Source organism: Gigantopelta aegis, chromosome 11 (genome assembly GCF_016097555.1).
Source record: "Gigantopelta aegis isolate Gae_Host chromosome 11, Gae_host_genome, whole genome shotgun sequence".
NCBI classification, from domain to species: Eukaryota; Metazoa; Mollusca; class Gastropoda; order Neomphalida; family Peltospiridae; genus Gigantopelta; species Gigantopelta aegis.
The window spans coordinates 18,356,598-18,380,635 of NC_054709.1; the positions used below are offsets into that span (position 1 = coordinate 18,356,598).

Genomic DNA, 24,038 nt, shown 5'->3' on the forward strand with positions numbered 1-24,038 from the left:
GCACAAGTAAGCTTGATTTCCAGTGATGTAGGGGGTTTTTTGGCTCTTTTTTTTTTAACTGCGTGACTAGCTACCAAGATAACAGGTATGCAGCAAACACCTTACCAGGTGTCTCATCACTATTCGTTTTTAAATAGTGGAGCATTATACAAACATGTAGAACCAGAGCCCTGCGATTTTTTTATATCAAAGGCCGTGGTATGTGCTGTCCTGTCTGTGGGAAGATATCTATAAAATATCCCTTGCTGCAAATTGAAAAATGTAGTGTGTTTCTTCAGAACACTATTTGTCAGAATTATTTTTGTGGTGTTGTAAAGCAAAAAAAAAAAAACCCTTGCTTATATCTAATTAAGGTTCAAGCACACTAGCCTGGGCTCAGACCTCAGCAATCTTGTTCAAGACAATGGTTAATTGTTAGTTGTTAGTGATAGAGCAGTCTCTGTACTGATCTTACCCCTCCCTACTGAGACATTAAAATTCACTCTGGGTTAGAGTTTGTCTAGGGATTCGAACCCACAACCTATAACTATATACTAGCATTAAAACCTGTGGATTATAACTATTAATTGTTAATGGTTACTAAGATATAAGTCAGTGTACTGGTCTTACCCCTCCTCATTAAGCCATTAAAATTCACTCTGGGTAAGAGTCTGTACTAGGATTCGAACCCATGACCTATAGCTATATACTAGCATTAAAACCCTGTGGCTTATAACCACTACACCCCCACAGAGGCCATTTGAAAGCCAGCACTAAATCATACTGCCTACTTCATCTTGGGGCTAACCTACATGTTTATATAAATATTCTGTTAGCGCTGAATAATGGTAGGTGTGTTATGGTAGCGGTTCCTGGCTCTTTCACACAAAGTGGTAACAGATGTATAAGACTGAACACTCTGTGTTTATGCTGAAGAAAAAACAGAGAAAAAAATAACACAACCATTATGTACATACATGTACACCCATGTCCAGAAACCAAGTGTGGAATTACCTGTGGTGGAATTACCTGTGGTGTAGTTTATCTGGTGCCCTGGGCAAGCCTTGATTTTTGATTTAATGTTAATCAAGCTTGTAGGAACTGAGGGGTGAGGTGGGTTGGGTGGGGGGATGTGCATCCCACCTGAAGATAAAAATGTATACCAGTAGTTTATGGTTTCAGTCATTGTATAAAGATACATGTAAAAATCGGTCTAGTGCCCCCACCCCTACATTGGAGAGACTGCCCCTTTCCATTAGATATTGTGTCCCCTTCTAGTAGAGATTGTGCCCCCTTCCACTAGAGATTGTGCCCCCTTCCACTAGAGATTGTGCCCCCTTCCACTAGAGATTGTACCCCCTTCCACTAGAGATTGTGCCCCTTTCCACTAGAGATTGTGCCTCCTTTAACTAGTGATTGTGCCCTTTTCACTAGAGATTGTGCCCCTTTCCACTAAAGATTATGTCCCCTTTAACTAGTGACTGTGCCCCATTCCACTAGTGATTGTACCCCTTCCAGTAGAGATTGTCTCCCTTTCCAATAGAGATTGTGCCCCCTTCCAATAAAAATTGTGCCCTCTTCTACTCTTCTACTAGATATTGTGTCCCTTCTACTGGAGATTATGCCACCCCCCCCCCCCCTCCCCCCACCCCACACACTTCAGATATTATTCCTACAATATATGAAGAGTTCAGGCACAAAACGCGATATAAACCATTTTCTTTCTTGTTTTTAGTTAAAGCCATTATTGTATGTCAGTAAGGGTTAATTGTAGGCCCTCTGATTTGCCACAAAACGAGATTGATCCTTATGGAATTGTATTGGGTAAATCCCTTTTTTTGTTGTATCAAAACGCGATATACGCCAATTAAAAACATCACTTTTACTGAAAATTAAAAATGGATATATCGCGTTTTGTGCCTGAACTCTTCATATGCGCTGCGGTGCTATTAAACGAAACATTCCTTTTCTTTTATTTTCTCTCTTCTACACCCACAATAACATGTCCATAAGAAGCCCATGGTCCTGCTGAGTGGCGGGGGTCTGGTTAGAATTAAGAACAATTAGGCGGTTACATGGAACCAGGAGCTCTGCTAGCTCGCTAATTTCCTCTACAGGAGGCTGCAATGGGATCCGCCATGTGATTCCAGGACGGGGACTTTTCTTACCAAATAGCCTGGATAGATGGAAAACTGGCTGCAGCCGATAACAAGACACATTATCAGATCTGTTTTGTGGTTTCTGCTTGCTGGGTGGAGTGGAGGACTTGTGCTTTATCCTGATATCAGTGTGTGTGTGGGTGGGTTGGATTGTGGTGGTTGTAAGACAAAGGGATGAGAAGATTGCTGGCTGAGAAAGGAACAATATTAAAGACATGAATGTATGAGAGTGCATGGTGTCTATGACTTGGAAACGAGAATCAGGAGAAATCTTTTTGATAATCAAGATTGGGATTTACATGCTGTACGGTTTGATTCAAAGACTATACATGTAAAATCATTCACTTGAAAAAGTGAAGAACAAAATAAAGACATAAATACATGTCAGAGTGGTGTCTTTGACTTGGAAACAAGAAGCCAGAGAACTTTTTTTGATGATCAAGATTGAGATTTAAGGAATATGTTTGATTCAAAGACTATTTGTAAAATCATTTGCTTGAAAAACTGAAGAGCAAGATTAAAGAAATACAAGAGTGGTTTGTTAAGAATGATCAAGAATGATATGAAAATATAACAATTAAGGTTTGATTCATAGATTAAAATCATTTGTTTGAAGAACTAAAAAGCAGGATTAAAGAAATATAAAGAGTAGTTTCTTTATAATTGCAAAGAAATTAAAAAAAGATGATATTTTGATGACCAAGAATGAAGGAATAAGAATTTCTTTGACTCTAGAACAAGATTCAAGAAGGAAGATATTTTGATGACTATAATTGAAATTTAAGTATTAAGGACAAGATAAAAAGAATAAGGACATAATTAAGGAAATGCAAGTGGTTGACCTGTTAACAGGAATCAAGAAAGAAGATATTTTGATGACCAAAAATTTAATTTTAGCAATACGAACATTTACCATTTGAAAACCTCATTGGGATTTGATGAATAAGAATATTTTTACAGAAACTCATTGAAAAATTTAAGGAATAATAAAATTTTATTTGACTCTGGAATTAAGATTTAAGAAACAAATTCTTATTATTTAAGACATAACAACATTTAATCTTAAATTCAAGAAAACATTTTAATAAAGAACATTTCCAAGTTCTTAAGAACAAGCTTTAGAAAATAGGATGTTTTCCAATTCCTATGAATAAGCTTTGCTAAATATAACATTTTTAATAATCTAGAAAACAAACTTTGTGAAATAGAAAATATCAGCTTATAAGCTTTAGCAAATAGGATATTTTCAAAATCCTAAGAATAAGCTTTGTTAAATAGAACATTTTCTGTTGAAAACAAACTTTGTGAAATAGAAAATTAACAAAATTCCCAAAACAAGAATTGTGCAATAGAAAATATCATCCTCGAGAACAAGATTTACGACACAAGGATTTCTGCAGATCTGTAACATTTGGAATTGTTCGTGATCACTAATCGGAGGTAATTATATTGTCTTAAAGGCTGAGATAAGGAAAAGGTTATTTATGTTATCGCATCACTGTATCATTACCAGGCGATGTTAGATAACATGCATACAGTAATTGCAAGATTTTTTTTTTTTTTTTTGTAGTCTAGAGGAGCTAGGGGTGGGGCATAGCCCAGTAGTAAAACACTTGCGTGATGTGTGGTACGTCTAGGATTGATCTCCGTCACTGGGTACTTTTGTCTATTACTTGTTTCAACCAGCAACCCACAACTGGGCTCGTAATTATAAAACTTCCAGAGTCAATGTCAAATGATGTCACACACATACAATTTGTATGGTGTTGACATGACATTAGTGTCACAGACACTTACTAGAGTCTCAAGTCCAGACTCTAAAAGTTTAATAAGCACTAGGCCTGGTGTAACAAAGGCTGTGGTATGTACTATCCTGCCTGTGGGATACTGCATGTAAAAGATACCTGGCTGCTAAGAGTAGCCAGTTGTGTGGCAGCAGGTTTTCTCTCTCATTATCTGTGTGGTCCTTACCAATACATGTATGTAGTTAAAATTTGTTGAGTGTGTTGTTAAATAAATCTTTTCTCGTTACAACCACTGCACCACAATTGAACAAAAGCTGTGGAATGTGTTTTCATGTCTGTGGGAAAGTGCATCCCTTGCTGAATTAGGAAAGCCCTCCGCCTGTAACCGGCCCTGGTTGGACTGCTGGTGCTCCCTTGCATCTGCCAGTGCAGGCAGTCCCCCCTCCAACCCACCCCACCCCTTTACTGTTCTGGACAGGCGTGCACTACAACAGCTTGTTCTGAATCTGCACGTTAAACACTCTGACCTGACCATTAGAAAAAATGTAGCAGGTTTCCTCTGTTGACTACAAGTCATACATGTAATTACCAAATGTTTCACATCCAATAGCCGATGATTAATTAATCAATGTGCTCTAGTGGTGTCGTTAAATAAACTAAACTTCCAGTAGCTGATGATTAATAAAGCAGTGTGTGTTAGTGGTCTATTTAAACAAAACAAACTTTAAGTTTTAAAGGGACATTCCTGAGTTTGCTGCAATTTTTAAGATGTTATCAACTAACAGACACTTTTTAACTATTGTAATTACATATAAAATAAAAATTTTCATAAAATATTAGTGGCTGTATATTAAAGGGACATACCCTAGTTTCAACCCGTGAAAATTAACTCTAAGTTTAGTTGATTTACAAAGCTGTAACACAATTAGATAAAGTTACAATTGGGTGAAACATGAGTCTGTGACTTTGAAATGGTGAAATACCCTCTAAAAATAGACTAAAACTCGACCCCATAACTGTTACATTTCAGACGCACATGCGTTTTTTAAAATATGAAAAATACATTTTGTGATATTAAAAACACCAGGATGACAGAAAACACTTCGAATGTGTGGAAATGGATAATCTAAACAATAAAATCTAAGTAAAGTATGATTTCAGTTATCAAAAACGGCTCTAATAGTAAAAAATATGTCTTAGTGTTTAAAAACTAGGGTATGTCCCTTTAAAGGTGTTTCTGATCGTTCTAATATTTGTACTAAGTTAAATTTCATTTTATTTCCTAAAATAATGTTTTTTCATACGTACAACATTATTTGAAGACAAAATTCCAGTTTGGGCTTCTTACAAATATTAAGGTGACTAGAAACAAATTGAATATACAGACACTGATATTCTAAACAAGAAAATATATTTAATATGTAAGTTTAATTGTAGAAATATTTTATTAGTTGGAAACATCTTACAAATCAGCAAACTCGGGAATGTCTCTTTAAGGAAAAGGCTCCATACATCTACATGCATGTATGTATGTCATACACACACTAGAATGGCAACTAACAAACTCAGTATAGTCCGTTTAAATGATAATCTACGGTATGTAAGCAGCCCATACGAGTTCTGTTTTATTAGCCACATGGGATCTATTATACTCAATCTGTTTTCTGTTGAAGAGAAAACCATAATTAGGTTTTGCCCGCTTCAAATGATAAAGCCTTATTAGTTAGTGATAATTTCTACAATAAAACCAAAAAAACCTACTCTTCATATTCATGTAGGTTAAATCTTAAATTTAAAATGAACTCCTAAGAGAAAAGTTTAAAGTTTGCTTTGTTTAACGACACCACTAGAGCATATTGATTAATTGTTCATTGGCTATTGGATGTCAAGCATTTGATAATCATAGAGAGGAAACCCACAGACAGGATAGCATGTACTACATACCATGGCATTTAATGTATCAGTCATGGTGTACTGGTTGGAATGAGAAATAGTCCAATGGGACCACTAATTAATGAGGATTGTTCCTTAGACCAAAAGCATTAAAAAAAAAAAAACCCAGAGTAGAAAGTTCTCCTCCTCCTACCATTTAATAACTTAATTCCTTCTAGAATAACACTAATATTATCTTATAATTATATTTCTCCACTTTTTTGTTTACATGTACACAGACCAGAATAAATAAACAAAGGTATTTGACACTATACAATTAAGTTATTAGATTTGCATTTAAACGCCAGTATTGTGGTGCCGTTTATAGCCATTTTAACCTGTTTGTCTCAATGGACGGCGGCGCTAAGCGAGAGAAACACTCGTGCGATTATCAACTTGAGTGACGTTCTCGACAGCTTCAGGTGATAGATTGTTTTCTTATTAATTGGAACTCTTTTTTTTTCTTTTTTGGTGACTGGAGGAAGAAAAAACAGGCGAGGATGTATTAACACGTGCGATCAATATAGTTCTGTGCAGTACAGCCATGCACGTCTTACCTGAAGCATATTGATTAATAAACGATTAGGCCCGATTCAATTAATGTGGGATTTTTAGCTAAATGTCTTCGAGTGACCCACAGTTGATCTAGAGTCCTGATTCAACTGCTGCACCGGCCTCGGTGGCGTCGTGGTTAGGCCATCGGTCTACAGGCTGGTAGGTACTGGGTTCGGATCCCAGTCGAGGCATGGGATTTTTAATCCAGACTCCAAACCCTGAGTGAGTGCTCTGCAAGTCGCAATGGTTAGGTGTAAACCACTTGCACCGACCAGTGATCCATAAGTGGTTTAACAAAGGCCATGGTTTGTGCCATCCTGCCTGTGGGAAGCGCAAATAAAAGATCCCTTGCTGCCTGTCATAAAAGAGTAGCCTATGTGGCGACAGCAGGTTTCCTCTAAAAAAAAAACAGTGTCAGAATGACCATATGTTTGACGTCCAATAGCCAATGATAAGATAAAAAAATCAATGTGCTCTAGTGGTGTCATTAAATAAAACAAACTTTACTTTTTGATTCAACTGCAATACTTTTGCATGGTTTTGAGGATGAAAAACGGAGCACGAGGTATGGATGTAGTTTATCTATACATGCATTTGGTATACGTGTACATGTAGCTTATACTATAGAGACGGCCACATGGGAGACCAGTCTGTCCCTACTGAATGTCTCACCTTCTTGTTATTAGGGTCGGGATGTAGCCCAGTGGTATAGCGCTTGCTTGAGGCATGGTCTGTTTGGGATCGATTCCCATTGGTGAGACCATTGGGCTATTTCTCGCTCCAGCTAGTGCACCACGACTGGTGTATCAAAGGCTGTGGTATGTACTATCTTGTCTGTGGGATGGTGCATATAAAAGATCCCTTGCTGCTAATCGAAAAGAGTAGCCCATGAAGTGGCGATAGCGGGTTTCCTCTCTCTATATATTTATGTGGTCCTTAACCATATGTCCAACGCCTTATAACCGTAAATAAAATGTGTTAAGTGCGTCGTAAAATAAAACATTTCCTTCCTTCCTTCTTCTTCTTCTTATTATACTTTAGTCTAGATTATAAGACTCCATCATACACAGCCATGTGTGATATATAGAGGATAATAAACAAGTTACCCAATATTATCAAATTTATGTCAAGAGCTTTAATGAGTGACAAATAATAATTTTCACAATGGGCGAGACGTAGCCCAGTGGTATAGTGCTCGCTTGATACATGGTCGGTCTGGGATCAATCCCCATCGGTGGGCCCATTAGGCTATTTCTCATTCCAGCCAGTGCACTACTACTGGTACATATCAAAGGCTGTGGTATGTGCTATCCTGGTGCATATAAAAGATCCCTTGCTACTAATGGAAAAATGTAGGGGGTTTCCTTTCTAAGACTATATGTATAATTAATTAATTAACATGCTCTAGGGGTGTCATTAAACAAAACAGACTTTAACTATTTGTACTGAATGTGTCACCTTCTTCTTGTTATTATTATTATACTTAAGTCTAGATTATTAAACTCACATCATATACAGTCATGTGCAATATAGAGGATAATAAATGAGTTACCAGTTATTATAAAATTTATGTCAAGAGCTTTAGCAAGTGAGAAATAAAAAAAACATTTTCACGAGGGACATAAATTTTATAATAACAGGTACTGAGTGTGTTATTCTATTTATTCTCACAGCTATAATTAGTTTTATTTCATAGCCTTTATTTTCGATATATGTACTTGTGGGACTATAGACCTATAGAAATGACGTAAACGACTTTACACATGGCCCGGTGCTTATAAAACTTTTAGAGTCTAGACTTGAGACTCTTAACAGAGTCTGAGACAGTAACGTCATGACAACGCCATACAAACTGTATGTGTGTTACGTCAGTAATGATGGAGGGACGGGATGTAACCCAGTGGTATAGTGCTCGCTCGATGCGTGGTCGGTGTGGGATCGATCCCTGTCAGTGGGCCCATCGGGCTATTTCTCGTTCCAACCAGTACACCACAACTGGTATATCAAAGGCTGTGGTATGTGCTTCCCTGTCTGTGTGATGGTGCATATAAAAGATCCCTTGCTGCTTATCGAAAAGAGTAGCCCATGAAGTGGCGACAGCGGGTTTCCTCTCTCAATATCTCTGTGGTCCTTAACCATATTTCTGATGCCATATAACCATAAATAAAATGTGTTGAGTGTGTCGTTAAATAAAACATTTCCTTCCTTCAATAATGCTGGAATCTGGACTCCCAAAAAGTTTTATAAGCTCAGGCTCAGGCTCAGGCTCAGGCTCAGGCTCAGGCTCAGGCTCAGGCTCAGGCTCAGGCTCAGGCTCAGGCTCAGTATAACAAATATTGTTTTCTTTTTTTTAAGTTCTATTCATGGTGTTAAGAAAACCTCTCTAACTAATACTACTAAAATAACATTGTATTGCAAATTTAACAGTAAAAATGCTAACTCAAAACAAAATAGAATTTAACAATACAAATTAACAAGATAGCTTTTATAATGAAATATCAATCTAAAGGTCTGATGATCTCACAACACCATTAATATGATGTCATTTACTACCAGTGATGGCATAATCCTTTTTGTTAAGTGCAATCAAATGATAGTTCATGAATGATAGAAATACCTTGTATTGCTGTCTTTCAAGGTAGTACTAAACCAAATAACTAAGGCTGGGTCAAAGTTTACGGTGCATCCAACTTTTGAATGAGCAATTATCACCACAAGTCCTGTGATTGGTGATTGATGTGAAAAATATATTTCATCTGGGCAAAAACATGTATGCAATTTTATTTCATCTAATACTACTGTGTCAAGTAGCCGTGTGCTTGAAACATATATGGGGTACCTGTAAAACAAGTAATAAAATTTTGTGTCTACCCATTATCTCTGAAATGAGCAACTTGACCCCTATTTTTTTCTGATTAACTTTAAAGGTGAGGGGTGGTAATATTTATATCTGTGGTATATATATCGAATGATACACTGCAGGAAGTAGTTTGAGCCACACATGTTACTACTGCCATCTATGGGATTTGATTTGGTGGTACACCCTTCATAAGCATGATACAGGGCATACTTAGTTTACATTTTGTGTTTCTTCCCATCAACTGCTCATTGAACAAGGGAGATATTATGGCATAAAAAGATCAGAAAGAAAATGTAAATTATGCAATAAGGACACTGAAGATGAATATCACTTTATTTTGATATGTCCATTGTATATAGATCTACGATCGCGTTATATTAAGAAACATTATTGGTTCAGACCATCGGTGTATAAAATTGTACAATTAGGATTTGTTCAAAACCAAAAAGAACTCTGTAATCTTGATAAATATATTTCAAAACAGGCCACATATTTACATTCTCAACTCATTTGAGTGTCGATCATCCAAATACACAATCTCTGATGTATATATTTCTCTTTATGTATCATTGTATATTTTATGCCTATGAACCGCAAGGTTTAAAGGCATATTGTCACAGACCACTGACCTACTTAATGGTCTAACAAATAATTACCTGAACAAAAATAATTTGATTTGTCTCTTAATGTACTTTATTCAACCATCTTCATAACCGCGATACTCCATTTATTAATGACATTTTGTAAAAATAATTGAATTATGGCAATCGTCCATAATTCAAAAACTAAAATTGCCGAGAGGGATGACATGGATTTCACTCCATCATTGTTCAGTTACGGTGATGTGATAGCTAGATTTGGTTTCCAACAAGTAATGGAATTTTTATTTATTATGCATTTTTAGAGAAATAATTTCCTTAAATCTGTGACAGTATGCCTTTAAAATATAGTATAATTACAGTTATTATTTATATGGTTCAACCTAACCAAGTTAATAATAATCATAAGTCCGTGACAGTATGCCTTTAAAGCAAATAAAGCAAACTGTACCAACAAATACAGTGCATATAACTAAACATGATAGATATTCACAGGCAAGACTAATTAACAACAGTGTGTAATAACTGATGACAAAGCTAGCCTGTTTGACAGTGGTGGGTATCGCTTTCTCAGAGTGGGTGTCCCTGCATAATGACTTGATTAGCACCATGTGTCACCTATTCACACTTAATACCTTCTGATTAAAACAATGTGCACATGTGTCGTAAACAAACATTCCTTACCTCTTATTACAAATTGCCTGTGCAGACTGCTTTTAGGATAATGTCAGGCGTTTGGATGCTACTGGTGGTCCTTGTTGTCTTTTCGTGATGATATTTGTCTCGTCTTTATGAAGTTATAAGGTGAGATATACAGTACATGTATTTATTACCCATATGGTTCAACATAACTGAGTTAATATTGATCATACGAAGCACACGTGTAATAACAAGTGTAATGATGTAATTTTGGGAAGCGATGTCATAACATGACGTTGCTTCTCCAGTCCTAGCTCAGACTGTGCATTTGAAATATGACATCATTTTGTTGTCTCCTTCTAGTTCTGGCTGAATCATTTTGAGTTGGGTCTTGTTATTCATAAAGAAAACAACAATAATAATATGAATAATAAAGAAATTATTACACTCACGTGTGAGTCGTACTGATTTTACGAAACTCGTGTCAGGATTCATGTATTACCCTCGCTCTTGCTCGGGCAATACAAAAATCCTGACACTCATTTCATAAAATCAGTATGACACACAAGCTGGTATAATAATCTCTATGTATTATTTTTTGTGGTGGTGGCGGTGGGATGATGGCGACAGCTTTTGCATTAACGTCTCTCATTTACATGTAGATCAGTTTTTCACAAACTGTAAGTTTATAGTAGGTGAGATATTCAAGCAAACGGATGACTTTCGTGGTCTCATTTTAACGAGCTATAGGTATTACCTTTTGTGGTGGCGTCGGTGGGATGATGGTGTCAACTTTTACGTTATAGTTTAAAATTAAAGTTTCTTGTTTAGATCAGTGTCTCACAAACTATTTCATTTCATTTCAACTTATTTTCATGCTTATATCCATTTAAGATTCAAGCACGCTGTCCTGGGCACACACACCTCAGCTATCTGGGCTGGCTGTCCAGGACAGTGGGTTAGTTGTTAGTTAGTGGTTAGTGAGAGAGAAGAGGGTGTAGTGGTCTTACACCTACCCATTGAGTCGTTAAAACTCAGTTTGGGTGGGAGCCGGTACCAGGCTGCGAACCCTATATCTACCAGCCTTATGTCCTATGGATTAACCATGATGCCACCGAGGCCGGTTCACAAACTATAAGTCCTAGCTTAGTGAAACTTGGTTTGTACATGTATATAGCTGCACCTAAGTATGTTGATCACAGTGCACTGGAAGAGAGTATGGTACGTGAGACATCATGTCTGTGGGAGGGTACATATAAAATATCCCTTGCTACTAATCAATGCGTATACATATCTACTCTGCTATAGCATTTCCCATTAATTTATCATATACATTTTTTTTTATTGCTTTTATATCTTTCACGTGTGTTTTCTTCAAAATATCTAAATATGGTTGCCTGAATAATCCGGCTTATTGTACAAAAGTAGTGCGAGGCGGGGGAGGGTAGGGGTAATAGGTGTGGCTTAAATTTTTTCAGTTCACTGAGATATAAACGAAAAAAAGTAAGCACCTCTGGACCAATCAGGTTGGCATAAAGTGTATAGATGCAAAGAAAATTTAATTATTAGCCAATGATTAATAAATCAATGTGCTCTAGTGGTGTCGTTAAACAAAACAAACTTTTGTTCAGCTTGCCTTAAAATCTTTTTGATAAGATTTTTTTTAAGGGGATGTTACAAAATGTTACAGAAACATTTTCTGTATCAATTCTGGAATTTCATATATTGGACAAGAATTATGGATTTCTTTGAAAGAATTCCTGGCAGTTGGTCACCGTGGTTCTCTCTATTGCTGTGATTTTATTATTGGAAACACCGAGTGTGAGAAGTAAATCAATTGGAAACCTCGTTTGTTGCCACCGATATTCATGATCAATCAAATTCAGAAACCACAACAACAACAACAAAAAAGAAAAAAAAGAAAAAACAAAATATAAAAAAAATCTGTCTAGCTACGATCTAGAATTAATTATTTATGCATAATTCTAGATTTATCCTCCCATCAAGTTGAAATCAGAGAATGGCCAAGTAACCATTACCTCCTAAAAGACAACAATGGTTGTCCATGGAAACGAAATGCGTATCACGACACGGAGAATAAAAGACCGAGAACATATTACTTAGCCATTGTGCGACGTTTTTCACAAACATGGTCGGATTGCATGCCATTGTTAACAGCCAAACCGGCCGAACTGACTGCGATGCCCATAGACGACGAACGACAACCAAATTTCCTGTTTCTTAAGAGTCTAATCCAATCGCAAGCAATCAATATTGTTTAATGACTGAAACTGCCATTTTGCTTATCATTATATTAGCAGCGATAGTGGGCCAAATTGATATTAAGTGTGCGACGGGTTTTGAAGTTGTTAATCTTTTGGCGCATGAAAATGAATTTGTGCGAGGTTATGATTATGAGTTAATAATCGACGGGCTTCATTGCTGTAATGTATATTACTTTTAGATGCGAATAGATGTAGATGTGTAGAAGAACAAATAACAGATGTGATGGACAAAAATCAGGGGAGGGAGAGAGGGAAGGAAGAAAGGAAAGGAAATGTTTTATTTAATGACACACTCGAGACATTTTATTTACAGTTATATGGCGTCAGAGGGAGGGAAGGAAGGACAGATGGCTTAAAAAGTTAAAGTTTGTGTTGTTTAATGACACCACTAGAGAAAACCTGCTACATTTATTTCCATTAGCAGCAAATGATCCTTTATATACACCATCCCACAGGCAGGACAGCACATACCATAGCCAGTCATGGTGATGTGGCTTAAAAGACTGATGATGAAAGGATAAGTGGATTGGAGTGGACAAGTAGGCTATTTGTAGATGGATGAATGCGTGGATAGATGGATAGATAGATGGATGGATGGATAAATGGATTAATGGATGGTTGATTAAGAGCATTATTTTTTGTGTAGTGATGGGTGGGGTTTTCTTATTGTGAAAAGAGAGATGGATGGACACACAAAATCAAATACAGAAATTGTCCTGTTAAACTTGTTTTTTAAATTATTTATTTATTTATTTATTTATGTATTGTGTCAATTAAAATTTTAATTTTAAATGTTAATAGCATTTAAAAAAAAAATTCTCCCAAATACACTGTATCAATCGAAATTTCACTAACTCCTGATCATAAAAAAATACCATTGTTGGAAGTTAATGGTTTTCAAGATTGTCCAATTTGGTCAATAATTTCATGGAATTAATTCCTGTCACCAGACCATTACAAAAACAAAAAAAATGTCGAGCACTGGAATGTATTTTTTTTCTTTTTTTTCCCCCCCTCTCTCATTCTTTATGAAATGCGTCTGCATCAACTGTTGGTTATAATGATTGATTCGCCCAATGCACATAATTGGTAAGACCACCGCCACAACGCAGATTTCAGCCTGGTAATAATGGAATGATTTATGGGCATCATTGATTCTGCGAGTGGCTGGCACATGCCTTAACAATTTCACCTAATGGGTGACAGAGACGCACAGGTTTTCTGTCCTGGCTTTCTCCAGCCGTCTCCATCAGTTCTGGAACATGGCGGGAACCGAAACGCATTGCAACAGGTCGGTGCTACACTATTAGAATTATTACGTATTGGAATCGGTTTTATTTTGACACTGGTTCATTTCTCATTGACACATTTGTAAATGGTTGATGTAAATTGTGGCACTGTTGTGTTTTTTTATTAGTATTGATGCAGTTGAAATGTAAGGTGTACATACATATTGGCATTACTGTGTTTTTTTATTATTGATACAGTTGAAGTGTAAGGTGTACATACATTTTGGCATTACTGTGTGTTTTTTATTGACACATTTTAAATAGTGGGTGTAAATTTTGGTATTGGATTGGGTTTTTTAATGGAGGGTATATGTTGTGACACTGGTGTGTTTTTCATTATTGATGCAGTTGAGATATAAGGTGTACATACATTTTGACACCATTTTTATTGACACATTGTAAATGGTGGGTGTAAATTTTGGCCTTGGATTGTTTTTTTAATGTAGGGTATAGATGTATGTTGTGACACTGGGTTTTTTTTATTATTGATACGGTTGAAATGTAAGGTGTACATAAATTTTGGCATTGCTCTTTTTTAATGACACATTGTAAATGGTGGGTGTAAATTTTGGCATTGGATTGTTTTTTTAATGTAGGGTATAGATGTATGTTGTGACACTGGGTTTTTTAATTATTGATACGGTTGAAATCTAAGGTGTACATAAATTTTGGCATTGCTCTTTTTTAATGACACATTGTAAATGGTGGGTGTAAATTTTGGCATTGGATTGTTTTTTTAATGTAGGGTATAGATGTATGTTGTGACACTGGGTTTTTTTATTATTGATACGGTTGAAATCTAAGGTGTACATAAATTTTGGCATTGCTCTTTTTTAATGACACATTTTAAATGGTGGGTGTAAATTTTGGCATTGGATTGTTTTTTTAATGTAGGGTATAGATGTATCTTGTGACACTTGGTTTTTTTATTATTGATACAGTTGAAATGTAAGGTGTACATAAATTTTGGCATTGCTCTTTTTTAATGACACATTTTAAATGGTGGGTATATACATGTGTATTATAACATTGGTTTGTTTTTATTGTTGATACAGCTGAAATGTAAGGTGACCGTATACATACATTTTAACAATGGTTTGTTTCATTTATTGATACAGTCGAAGTGAAGGTGTACATGTATATACATTTTGGCTTTCAATAATTTTCTTAGAGTTGAATTGAAGAATGTACATTTTTGGCACTGCTATGCTTTTTATTGATAAAGTTGAAATGGAGGGTGTACATGTTGGCATCAATTTATTTTTTATTGATACAGGGTGTATATTTTGGCAATGCTGTGTTTTTTTGGACACATTTAACTTGGATAATGTATATTTTGGCACCTGAAATGGACCTTTGTTTTTACTGATACATTGTAACTTGAGAATGGACATTTTGGCACACCTTTGTTTTTTAATGACGTACCTGTAGTTGACATGCTGATATTTAGTTATTGAAGTAATCTTCTGTTTTATATCTTGTAACCCAGCAAGGGCTGGACATAGTCCAATGATGAAGTCCAGGATCAGTCCCCATTGGTGGGCCAGTGTCACTGAGAACTGCGTTATAAAAGCATGATACATAACATGTACATGAATAGCTGAAGTCCAGGATCAGTCCCCATTGGTGGGCCAGTGTCACTGAGAACTATGTTATAAAAGCATGATACATAACATGTACATGTATAGCTGAAGTCCAGGATCAGTCCCCATTGGTGGGCCAGTGTCACTGAGAACTGTGTTATAAAAGCATGATACATAACATGTACATGTATAGCTGAAGTCCAGGATCAGTCCCCATTGGTGGGCCAGTGTCACTGAGAACTGGTTATAAAAGCATGATACATAACATGTACATGTATAGCTGAAGTCCAGGATCAGTCCCCATTGGTGGGCCAGTGTCACTGAGAACTGTGTTATAAAAGCATGATACATACATATACAGCTGGAGTGTGGTTTGGGTGTTTGTGCGTAGGTATTTGTGGATCCGTGGATCCGGCTGTTGCACTTTGCTTTGATCTCAATGTGTTCTGCACCTGTGAAGAACTGGGGCTATCTGCTGAATCAGACCGCTGGACACATCACAATAGACTGAATGGTTCTAAGAGGAAGTACTGGCTTTCAGCACCGGTCTGTCATTGCTTTCACTTCCGTTATTATCGATACCATTGTTGCAGGATTTGATTGGAATCTTCGTCGGGTGCTGAACTTGAAAGATGTTTTTACAACTTGAAGTATTTTTACATTCTGAGAGTGGGTTTGTAATGAGTGACTGAAAAAGTCAGTAGAGAAATGAGTGTACTAAAAAGGTTAATATGAAATAGAGAAATGAGTGTACTGAAAAAGTTGGTATGAAATAGAGAAATAAGTGTACAGAAAAAGTCAATATGAAATAGAGAAATGAGTGTACTAAAAAGTCAGTATGAAATAGAGAAATGAGTGTACTGAAAAAGTTGGTATGAAATAGAGAAATGAATGACTGAAAAAGTTGGTATGAAATAGAGAAGTGAGTGTACTGAAAATGTCAGTATGAAATAGAAAAATGAGTGTACTGAAAAAGTTAATATGAAGTAGAGAAATGAATGACTGAAAAAGTCAGTATGAAACAGAGAAATGAGTGTACTGAAAAAGTTAATATGAAATAGAGAAGTGAGTGTACTGAAACCGTCAGTATGAAATAGAGAAATGAGAGTGCTTTAAAAAAGAAAATCTAAACCAGAGACAGATAAAAAAAGGATCCCAGGTCTTAATTCTCAGAAGAAGGTCTTTTTTTTGGTCTTTTTTTTTGAAAGATTTGTTGCCCCCAGAACATAGATAGTGAACAGGTTGGGGAGCCATGGTCACTACCTTACAAAGTACATATTTAAACAATAGTATCTAAACAAAATATGCTATTTAAATATGTTAATGCTTTCTATGATATTTATAAGACGGAAAGTGGGGGAGAGAGAGGGAGAGAGAGGGGTGGGGGGTGGGGGTGGAGGGGGTGCAACAGCAGTAGATAAGTATAAAGAAGTTGTGGGGATATTGAGAGAGTATTAGAGAATGACATTTTAATTAGTACTCTTATTTCCAAGTGAACTTTCAAAGCATTATTTTTAATTAAAACATTCTTTTATAGGGTGTCCATTGCTTATGAAATGCTTTATAGTTGCAATTTTTGTAATAAATATATTTTTCTATTTCAAAATAAGGTCTTTATTATATAATTTATAGGACTTCAATATCAGTCTTCCCAAGACACTTTACACACAAGAAAGTACTGTAGTTTTTATGACTACCCATCTACATCTAAGCAGTAACTAAAGAGGGCTAAAGTTATGAAGTGTGTAGCTAGATATGCATGCATGTACAAACGTTTGTTTTGTTTAATGACACCTCCAGGGAATCATGTATGTACAATTCAGGCTTCATAAATACCACACAATGTGGTATTGCAGATATTGGTACATGTTGGAAGCCCTACATGTATGTAAATGAAGATGAATACTTGACATGTATATAGACACATAGTACAGTCAGTCATGTCAGTCATGTGACGTCAGTCATGTCAGTCAGTAACGTCAGTCAGTAACGTCAGTCAGTAACATCAGTCACGTCAGTCAGTAACGTCAGTCATGTCAGTCACGTCAGTGATGTCAGTCACGTCACGTCAGGCATGTCAGTCAGTAACGTCAGTCATGTCAGTCAGTCAGTAACGTCAGTCATGTCATGTCAGTCAGTCACGTCAGTCAAGTCATGTCATGTCAGTCAGTCAGTCATGTCAGTCAAGTCAGTCAGTCAAGTCAGTCAGTCAAGTCAGTCAGTCAGTCAAGTCAAGTCAGTCAGTCAGTCAAGTCAGTCAGTCAAGTCAGTCAGTCAAGTCAGTCATGCCAGTCAGTCACGTCAGTCATGCCAGTCATGTCAGTCATGTCAGTCAGTCATGCCAGTCATGTCAGTCAGTCACGTCAGTCAAGTCATGTCATGTCTGTTAAGTCAAGTCAGTAGCAGTATCAGTCAGTCAAATCAAGTCAAGTCAGTCAAGTCAGTCAAGTCCCTCAGTCACTTAGTCCAGTCAGGTCAAGTCAGTAGTAGTGTCAGAAAGTCAGTATTATTATTGTCATAACAACAGTGTGGATGAGAACTTCAAAACAATGTATACAGAAAGATGTTATTGTAGTGTTACTACATTTGCTGATGCCAACCATAAGGGAGAGCACTCTGGTGAATTTCAAGAGAAGATAATCCAAATTCCAGCAGTGTTATTTTCTTTGGCAGATTCAGTCTATTTTTAGAGAGCTTTACTTAAAGTGTATTTTTCTTTCTGTTTTTTTCCAGATAGTGCAATCTGACTAGGGGAAGACAACCCTGGCCTATTTTCTATTGGTTTGAGGTTGTCATGGCAACAGAACACAACAACAACATGGTGCAGAATGATAATTCAACCACAATTCTGACAATCAGAATGATCATGCAGGGAAAGGTACGTAAGACTAAATTACTTTTTACAACTTGTTTTGTACAGTTCTCGTTCCAGGCAGTGCATCGTGACTGGTATATCAAAGGTTATGGTATATGCTATCCTGTCTCTGGAATGGTGCATATAAAATATCCCTTGCTACTATTGGAAAAATGTAGCAGGTTTCCTCTCTAAGACTATATTTCTGAATTACCAACTGTTTGACATACAGTAGCCGATTATTAATAAATCAATGTGCTCTAGTGGTATCATTAAACAAAACAAACTTTGCTGTTTATTATATCTCTGTAGCAAAGCTGTAAGTTTTCAGGGCAATAACTCTGCCACTCACCATATTTGCCAATTGCTAATTTTAAAATACAGCTGCTGAACTTTAATTTGGGGAATTAATTTCGGAAAATGATATTTGTTGGAAGATATTGGTGGGTTTCTTCAGTTTTGGTCAAATTGTTTGCACGCACAGAGTAGCCGTACTTTGACCAGCACCTGATAGTGGATCATGGAAGCAATCACAACTTTTGCCTAACATCCTTTGGACTCTAGTCTTGTGCAGAGATACAATTTTGATGACAGAATAGGGTTTTGACATTCAGACTCATCTACATCTATATATATTTATAATATCCACTGTCCACAGAATGTGTTTAGACTGCATGCTTATGACATGTAGTGAGACCCCTGATGCACTAATAGTGTCAAATTCCTTATTCATGAAGCTTGATTTAGTTATTTTTAGAATCTTGTAACAGTGTAGTCTACTCTGTTAAAAAAAGAAAGAAAAACTTTACGCATCAAGCATGCTGTGAAGTCAATTTCAGTTGATTCAGAGATCACCATGTCCTTTGCCAAATTAGCAATTTGCTAAAAGAAAAATGTATACAAACTGGCTACAACAGTACGTTTTTGGATAATACATATATATAGATTATTATACAAGCTTGTGTGTCATACTGATTTTACGAAACGAGTGTCAGGACTTTTGTATTGCCCGAGCGAGAGCGAGAGTAATACATGAATCCTGACACGAGTTTCATAAAATCAGTACGACTCACACGCAAGTGTAATAATTTCTTTATTATCCATGTTATCCAAAATATTATTTTCACGAATAACAAGCTAGTACCATGTCAAAACATTTCAAACATAACTAAAAAGAGATGACGAAACGACATAATTTTGATAAACGTTTATACTGGAGAAGCCGCATTAAGTTATGACGTCGCTTTACTAAATTGTCATTCGCTGTGCACGTGAACTCATTATGACACGTGGGTCATACTGGTTATATTTCCCTGAATATCTTGATTTATGTGGATAATAAATTCTTTAATTAACCACATTTTATAAAATGTTCAAGGAAAGACTCAACATATTTTAAAATTGGCAACCCGGCACATTTTTCCTTTAGTAGCATTAAGGGATCTTTTATATGCATCATCCCACAGACAGGATAGTACATACCATGGTCTTTAATATACCGGCAGCAACAGAAATAGCAGAATTTTTCATTTGTCAACCGTACAAGTACATTGCAAAATCTACTTTTCCAGTAATATTTTCTCTTGTCAAATGTCTTGTTTTATTCAAGTACAAGGACTGTATTTTTGTTCAAAATGAAACTGCATTGAACATTTTAATTGCCCACTGGACAACCATTGATGTACATTTTGCTTGTCCGAGCAAATTTTCACTTATGAGGACAAACGGACAAGTGCTTATTTCGAACACTGACCGGTCATAGTGAACTTGAGATGGGAAAACAAATAAAATTGGAGAATGAGTCCACTGAGGTGGTTCGATCCTGAGACCCAAGCACCTCATGAGAGCGCTCTATTGACTGAGCCCCCTTTGTTAGCTGAGGCATATAGAAAAAAAGAGAAAAAAGATTATGAATTTACAATGTGCAGCCAGACAGACACTGCCGACTGTTTATTCTTCTGATTTCTCCTTAATTAACAACCATGGGATAAATCCATTCCTTAATTAAATTGCTTTTAGTACCGCTACAAAGGAAACGGTTGTTACCTGCAGGCTTTTGTCACCGAGAGAAACTTCGACATCAAAATGGCAGGTTTGGAGTAATTATCAGATGGCTTCAGGTATGAAAGTCGAAACGGTGTGGCTGATTCTTCAATTGGAAAATTTGTGCCTAATTAAAGTCGGGCCCGAGGATCAGCCTGTTGAAAAACCTGTCCGTCTGTCTGTCTGTCCATTTGTCTGTCCCTGTGTTCTCCAGGCATTAATTTGCTAAATATCATTGATGGGACATTTAATTGAAGTGTCTTGTTAATTAGGAATAGATTCTAAGATAGCTGTGTTGTTGACCGTTTTTGTGATTTCCAGAAAATAATTGAGAATGGAATAAACCTTGATGGTTGTTTGTGAACCTTTAAAGACTGGACACTGGCCTGAAGTGCGAAAAGTCCAGACAGCCATCTTTTAATAAGGAAGTTTATTTATTTATTTAAAGACGCCACTAGAGTACATTGATTTTTTATCTTATCAGCTATTGGACGTCAAACATATGGTCATTCTGACACTGTTTTTTAGAGGAAACCTGCTGTCGTACACATAGGCTACTCTTTTATGGCAGGCAGCAAGGGATCTTTTATTTGCACTTCCCACAGGCAGGATAGAACAAACCATGGCTTACACCTACCCATTGAGCCTTGTGGAGCACTCACTCAGGGTTTGGAGTTGGTATCTGGATTAAAAATCCCATGCCTCGACTGGGATCCAAACCCAGTACGTACCAGCCTGTAGACCGATTTTTAATAAGGATGATATTATTAAATTTAATGGGCCATATTTACAAAGCCTGTTTACATGTCTTACATTCTTAGGTTGGCTTTTTTTCTGTCCCAACCATTGCACCATGACTAGTACTTGTATATTAAAGCCAATGGTATGTGCTATCCTGTCTGTGGGAAAGTGCACTTAAAACACCCCTTGCTTCTAACGGAAAAGTATAGCGGGTTAAAGGCTTCACTAACTATCATTCAGACATGACAGAATGTCAAGAATAATATTTAGTCTAGCTTTGTCATTGGTTTTTTAGGGGGGGGGAGGGGATGTAGCCCAGTGGTAAAGCGCTTGCTCGGTCTGGGATCGATACCTGTTGGTGGGCCCATTGGGCTATTTCTCGTTCCACCACGACTGGCATATCAAAGTCCATGGTATGTACTACCCTGTCTGTGGGATGGTGCATATAGAAGATCCCTATGAAGTGGTGACGAGTTTCCTCTCTCAAAATCTGTGTGGTCCTCAACCATATGTCTGATGTCATATAACCGTAAATAATTTTTTTTATTGAATGTGTCGGTAATCAAAACATTTCCTTCCTTCCTCTCTAAGATTATAGGTCAAAATTACCATATGTTTCACATCCAATAGCCAATGATTATAATATATCAGTATGCTCTAGTGGTGTCGTTAAACAAAACATTTCCTTCCTTCCTCTCTAAGATTATAGGTCAAAATTACCATATGTTTCACATCCAATAGCCAATGATTATAATATATCAGTGTGCTCTAGTGGTGTCGTTAAACAAAACATTTCCTTCCTTCCTCTCTAAGATTATAGGTCAAAATTACCATATGTTTCACATCCAATAGCCAATGATTATAATATATCAGTGTGCTCTAGTGGAGTTGTTAAACAAAACATACCTTTAACTTTTAACTTTTTTAAATTTCGGTATTATTTTTTTATTATTATTGTTATTATTTTAAAATTAATTTTAAATTTTTAAAATTTTATTTAAAAAACCCATAACTACCGGTCTAAAGTTTAACAGGCTATATAGCCACTATCCCACCGAGACCGGATCTCAGTGGTTTGTATTCCCTATATTCCTGTTCCCTATAAAACCAATAGAAGTTATCTCCCTGTGGCATCATTATTGGATTTACATTGTAGATCAGTGAATTATTTAAACACAATTATGCTTTTGTTACATCTTCTAATGAGAATGACAACCGAGAATTGGTTTTTATGCTAACAATAACAAAGGGAAACAATTATTTCCATCAATTATGAATGGTGGCCGCGCGTTCCTAAGGGTGCGCGGTAGTACATGCTGGTCTGTCAGCGGGCTCGTTAATAATGAAGGAAGTAATTAGCAGTAATAAAGCTTGCATGCAATGCCATAGCTGAGATTTTTTTTTGATTTTTTTTTTTATATAGGATTATATTACATTTTTTCCCCATTCCAACCAGTGTAATGTGGTCGTGGTAAGTTATTTAAAGTTAAGAGTTTGTTTTGTTTAACGACACCACTAGAGCACATTGATTTATTAATCATCGGCTATTGGATGTCAAACATTTGGTAATTTTTATATACAAGTTTTTGAGGATACCTGCTACTTTTCTCTATTAGTAGCAAGGGATATTTTATATCCACTTTCCGACATATATATATATATATATATATATATATATATATATCATTTGCAACATATGTATAACACATATGGGTCAAAATGTGGATTAACCTGTTTTCATTCATTTTCACTTTTCAAGGCTATTTATTTAAGTTTTTTCCTGAAATGCGTGTATCAAAATTTTGATTCAGGAATTGTAATTTACGTTCACTTTTCACAGTTATTTATTTTGGTGTTTATATATCAGGTGTGGGTGAAAATATCCACTTAGAAATTATAAATTAATTTTAGCTCTTCAGTGTAATATATTTCAGTTTGTAAAACACAATGTGTCTGTGAAAACATGCACCGAGCAATTATAATTTTTATTTTCCACTTTTCAAGGTTATTTATTACAGTTCCCATAAGTAATAGGTGTGGGTAAGAACTCGGGAAAGTGGTCGGTCGGTTCAACGCACTGTAAAAAGTTCAACCGAGTCTAGCGTTACAGTCGGAATCAGTATAATGGGGATTCCCACCTCTACATGCAGATAAAGCATGCTTTTATACCGTGCAGTATCTTCTAACAGAATAAATAACAGCTGTTGCTATGACGTCAAGCGTCTCGCGGGTGAAGTACATGGGATGTTTCAAGATGCAAATCTTTGCCTTCTTATGACGCCCGAGTGAAAATATTAAAGGTCTTTTTTAAGTTGAATGTGCGTAAATACAATCCACCGTTTTATTCATCTCTGTGTTAAAAACAAAACAAAAACAACAACCCTCAACTTTTTCTTAATGCCAGTACTCACTGTGGGTTAGATACTGTCTAGCTTCTGCATGCTAAAGCCAGTGGATGAAGGTTTTCGATGTACTAGTATATATATATATATATATATATATATGCAAGATCTATAAATAGTCTACAGGTGGAAATAAAAAGAAAGGAATGTTTGTTTAATGACACCTCAGCACATTTTGAGTTGTGACTATTTTGGTTTTTAACATCTGACTATTTTGATGCTTGAGGGGATGAGAGGAGGGAGGGAGGGAGAAGACATGAGAGTAGAGGAGGGAGGGAGGAGATGAGGAACAGCGAGGAAGATAAAGAGATAGAGATAGATATAGAGAGGGGAGAGGAGAGGGAGGCAGAGAGACAGGCACAGAGAGAGAGAG

The 24,038-nt window shown here is 36.4% G+C and overlaps 1 protein-coding gene across 1 annotated transcript in view; it reads left to right on the forward strand.

Annotated features, from left to right (window-relative positions):
* The window catches only part of LOC121385067 (poly(rC)-binding protein 2-like), a 333,206-nt gene that overhangs the window by 230,887 nt on the left and 78,281 nt on the right, over window positions 1-24,038 (forward strand). The window contains exon 5 of the mRNA XM_041515603.1: window positions 18,359-18,503. Within this exon, the coding sequence (XP_041371537.1) occupies window positions 18,420-18,503 (84 nt within the window). The 5' untranslated portion in view covers window positions 18,359-18,419. The remainder of the gene's footprint in view (window positions 1-18,358; window positions 18,504-24,038) is intronic.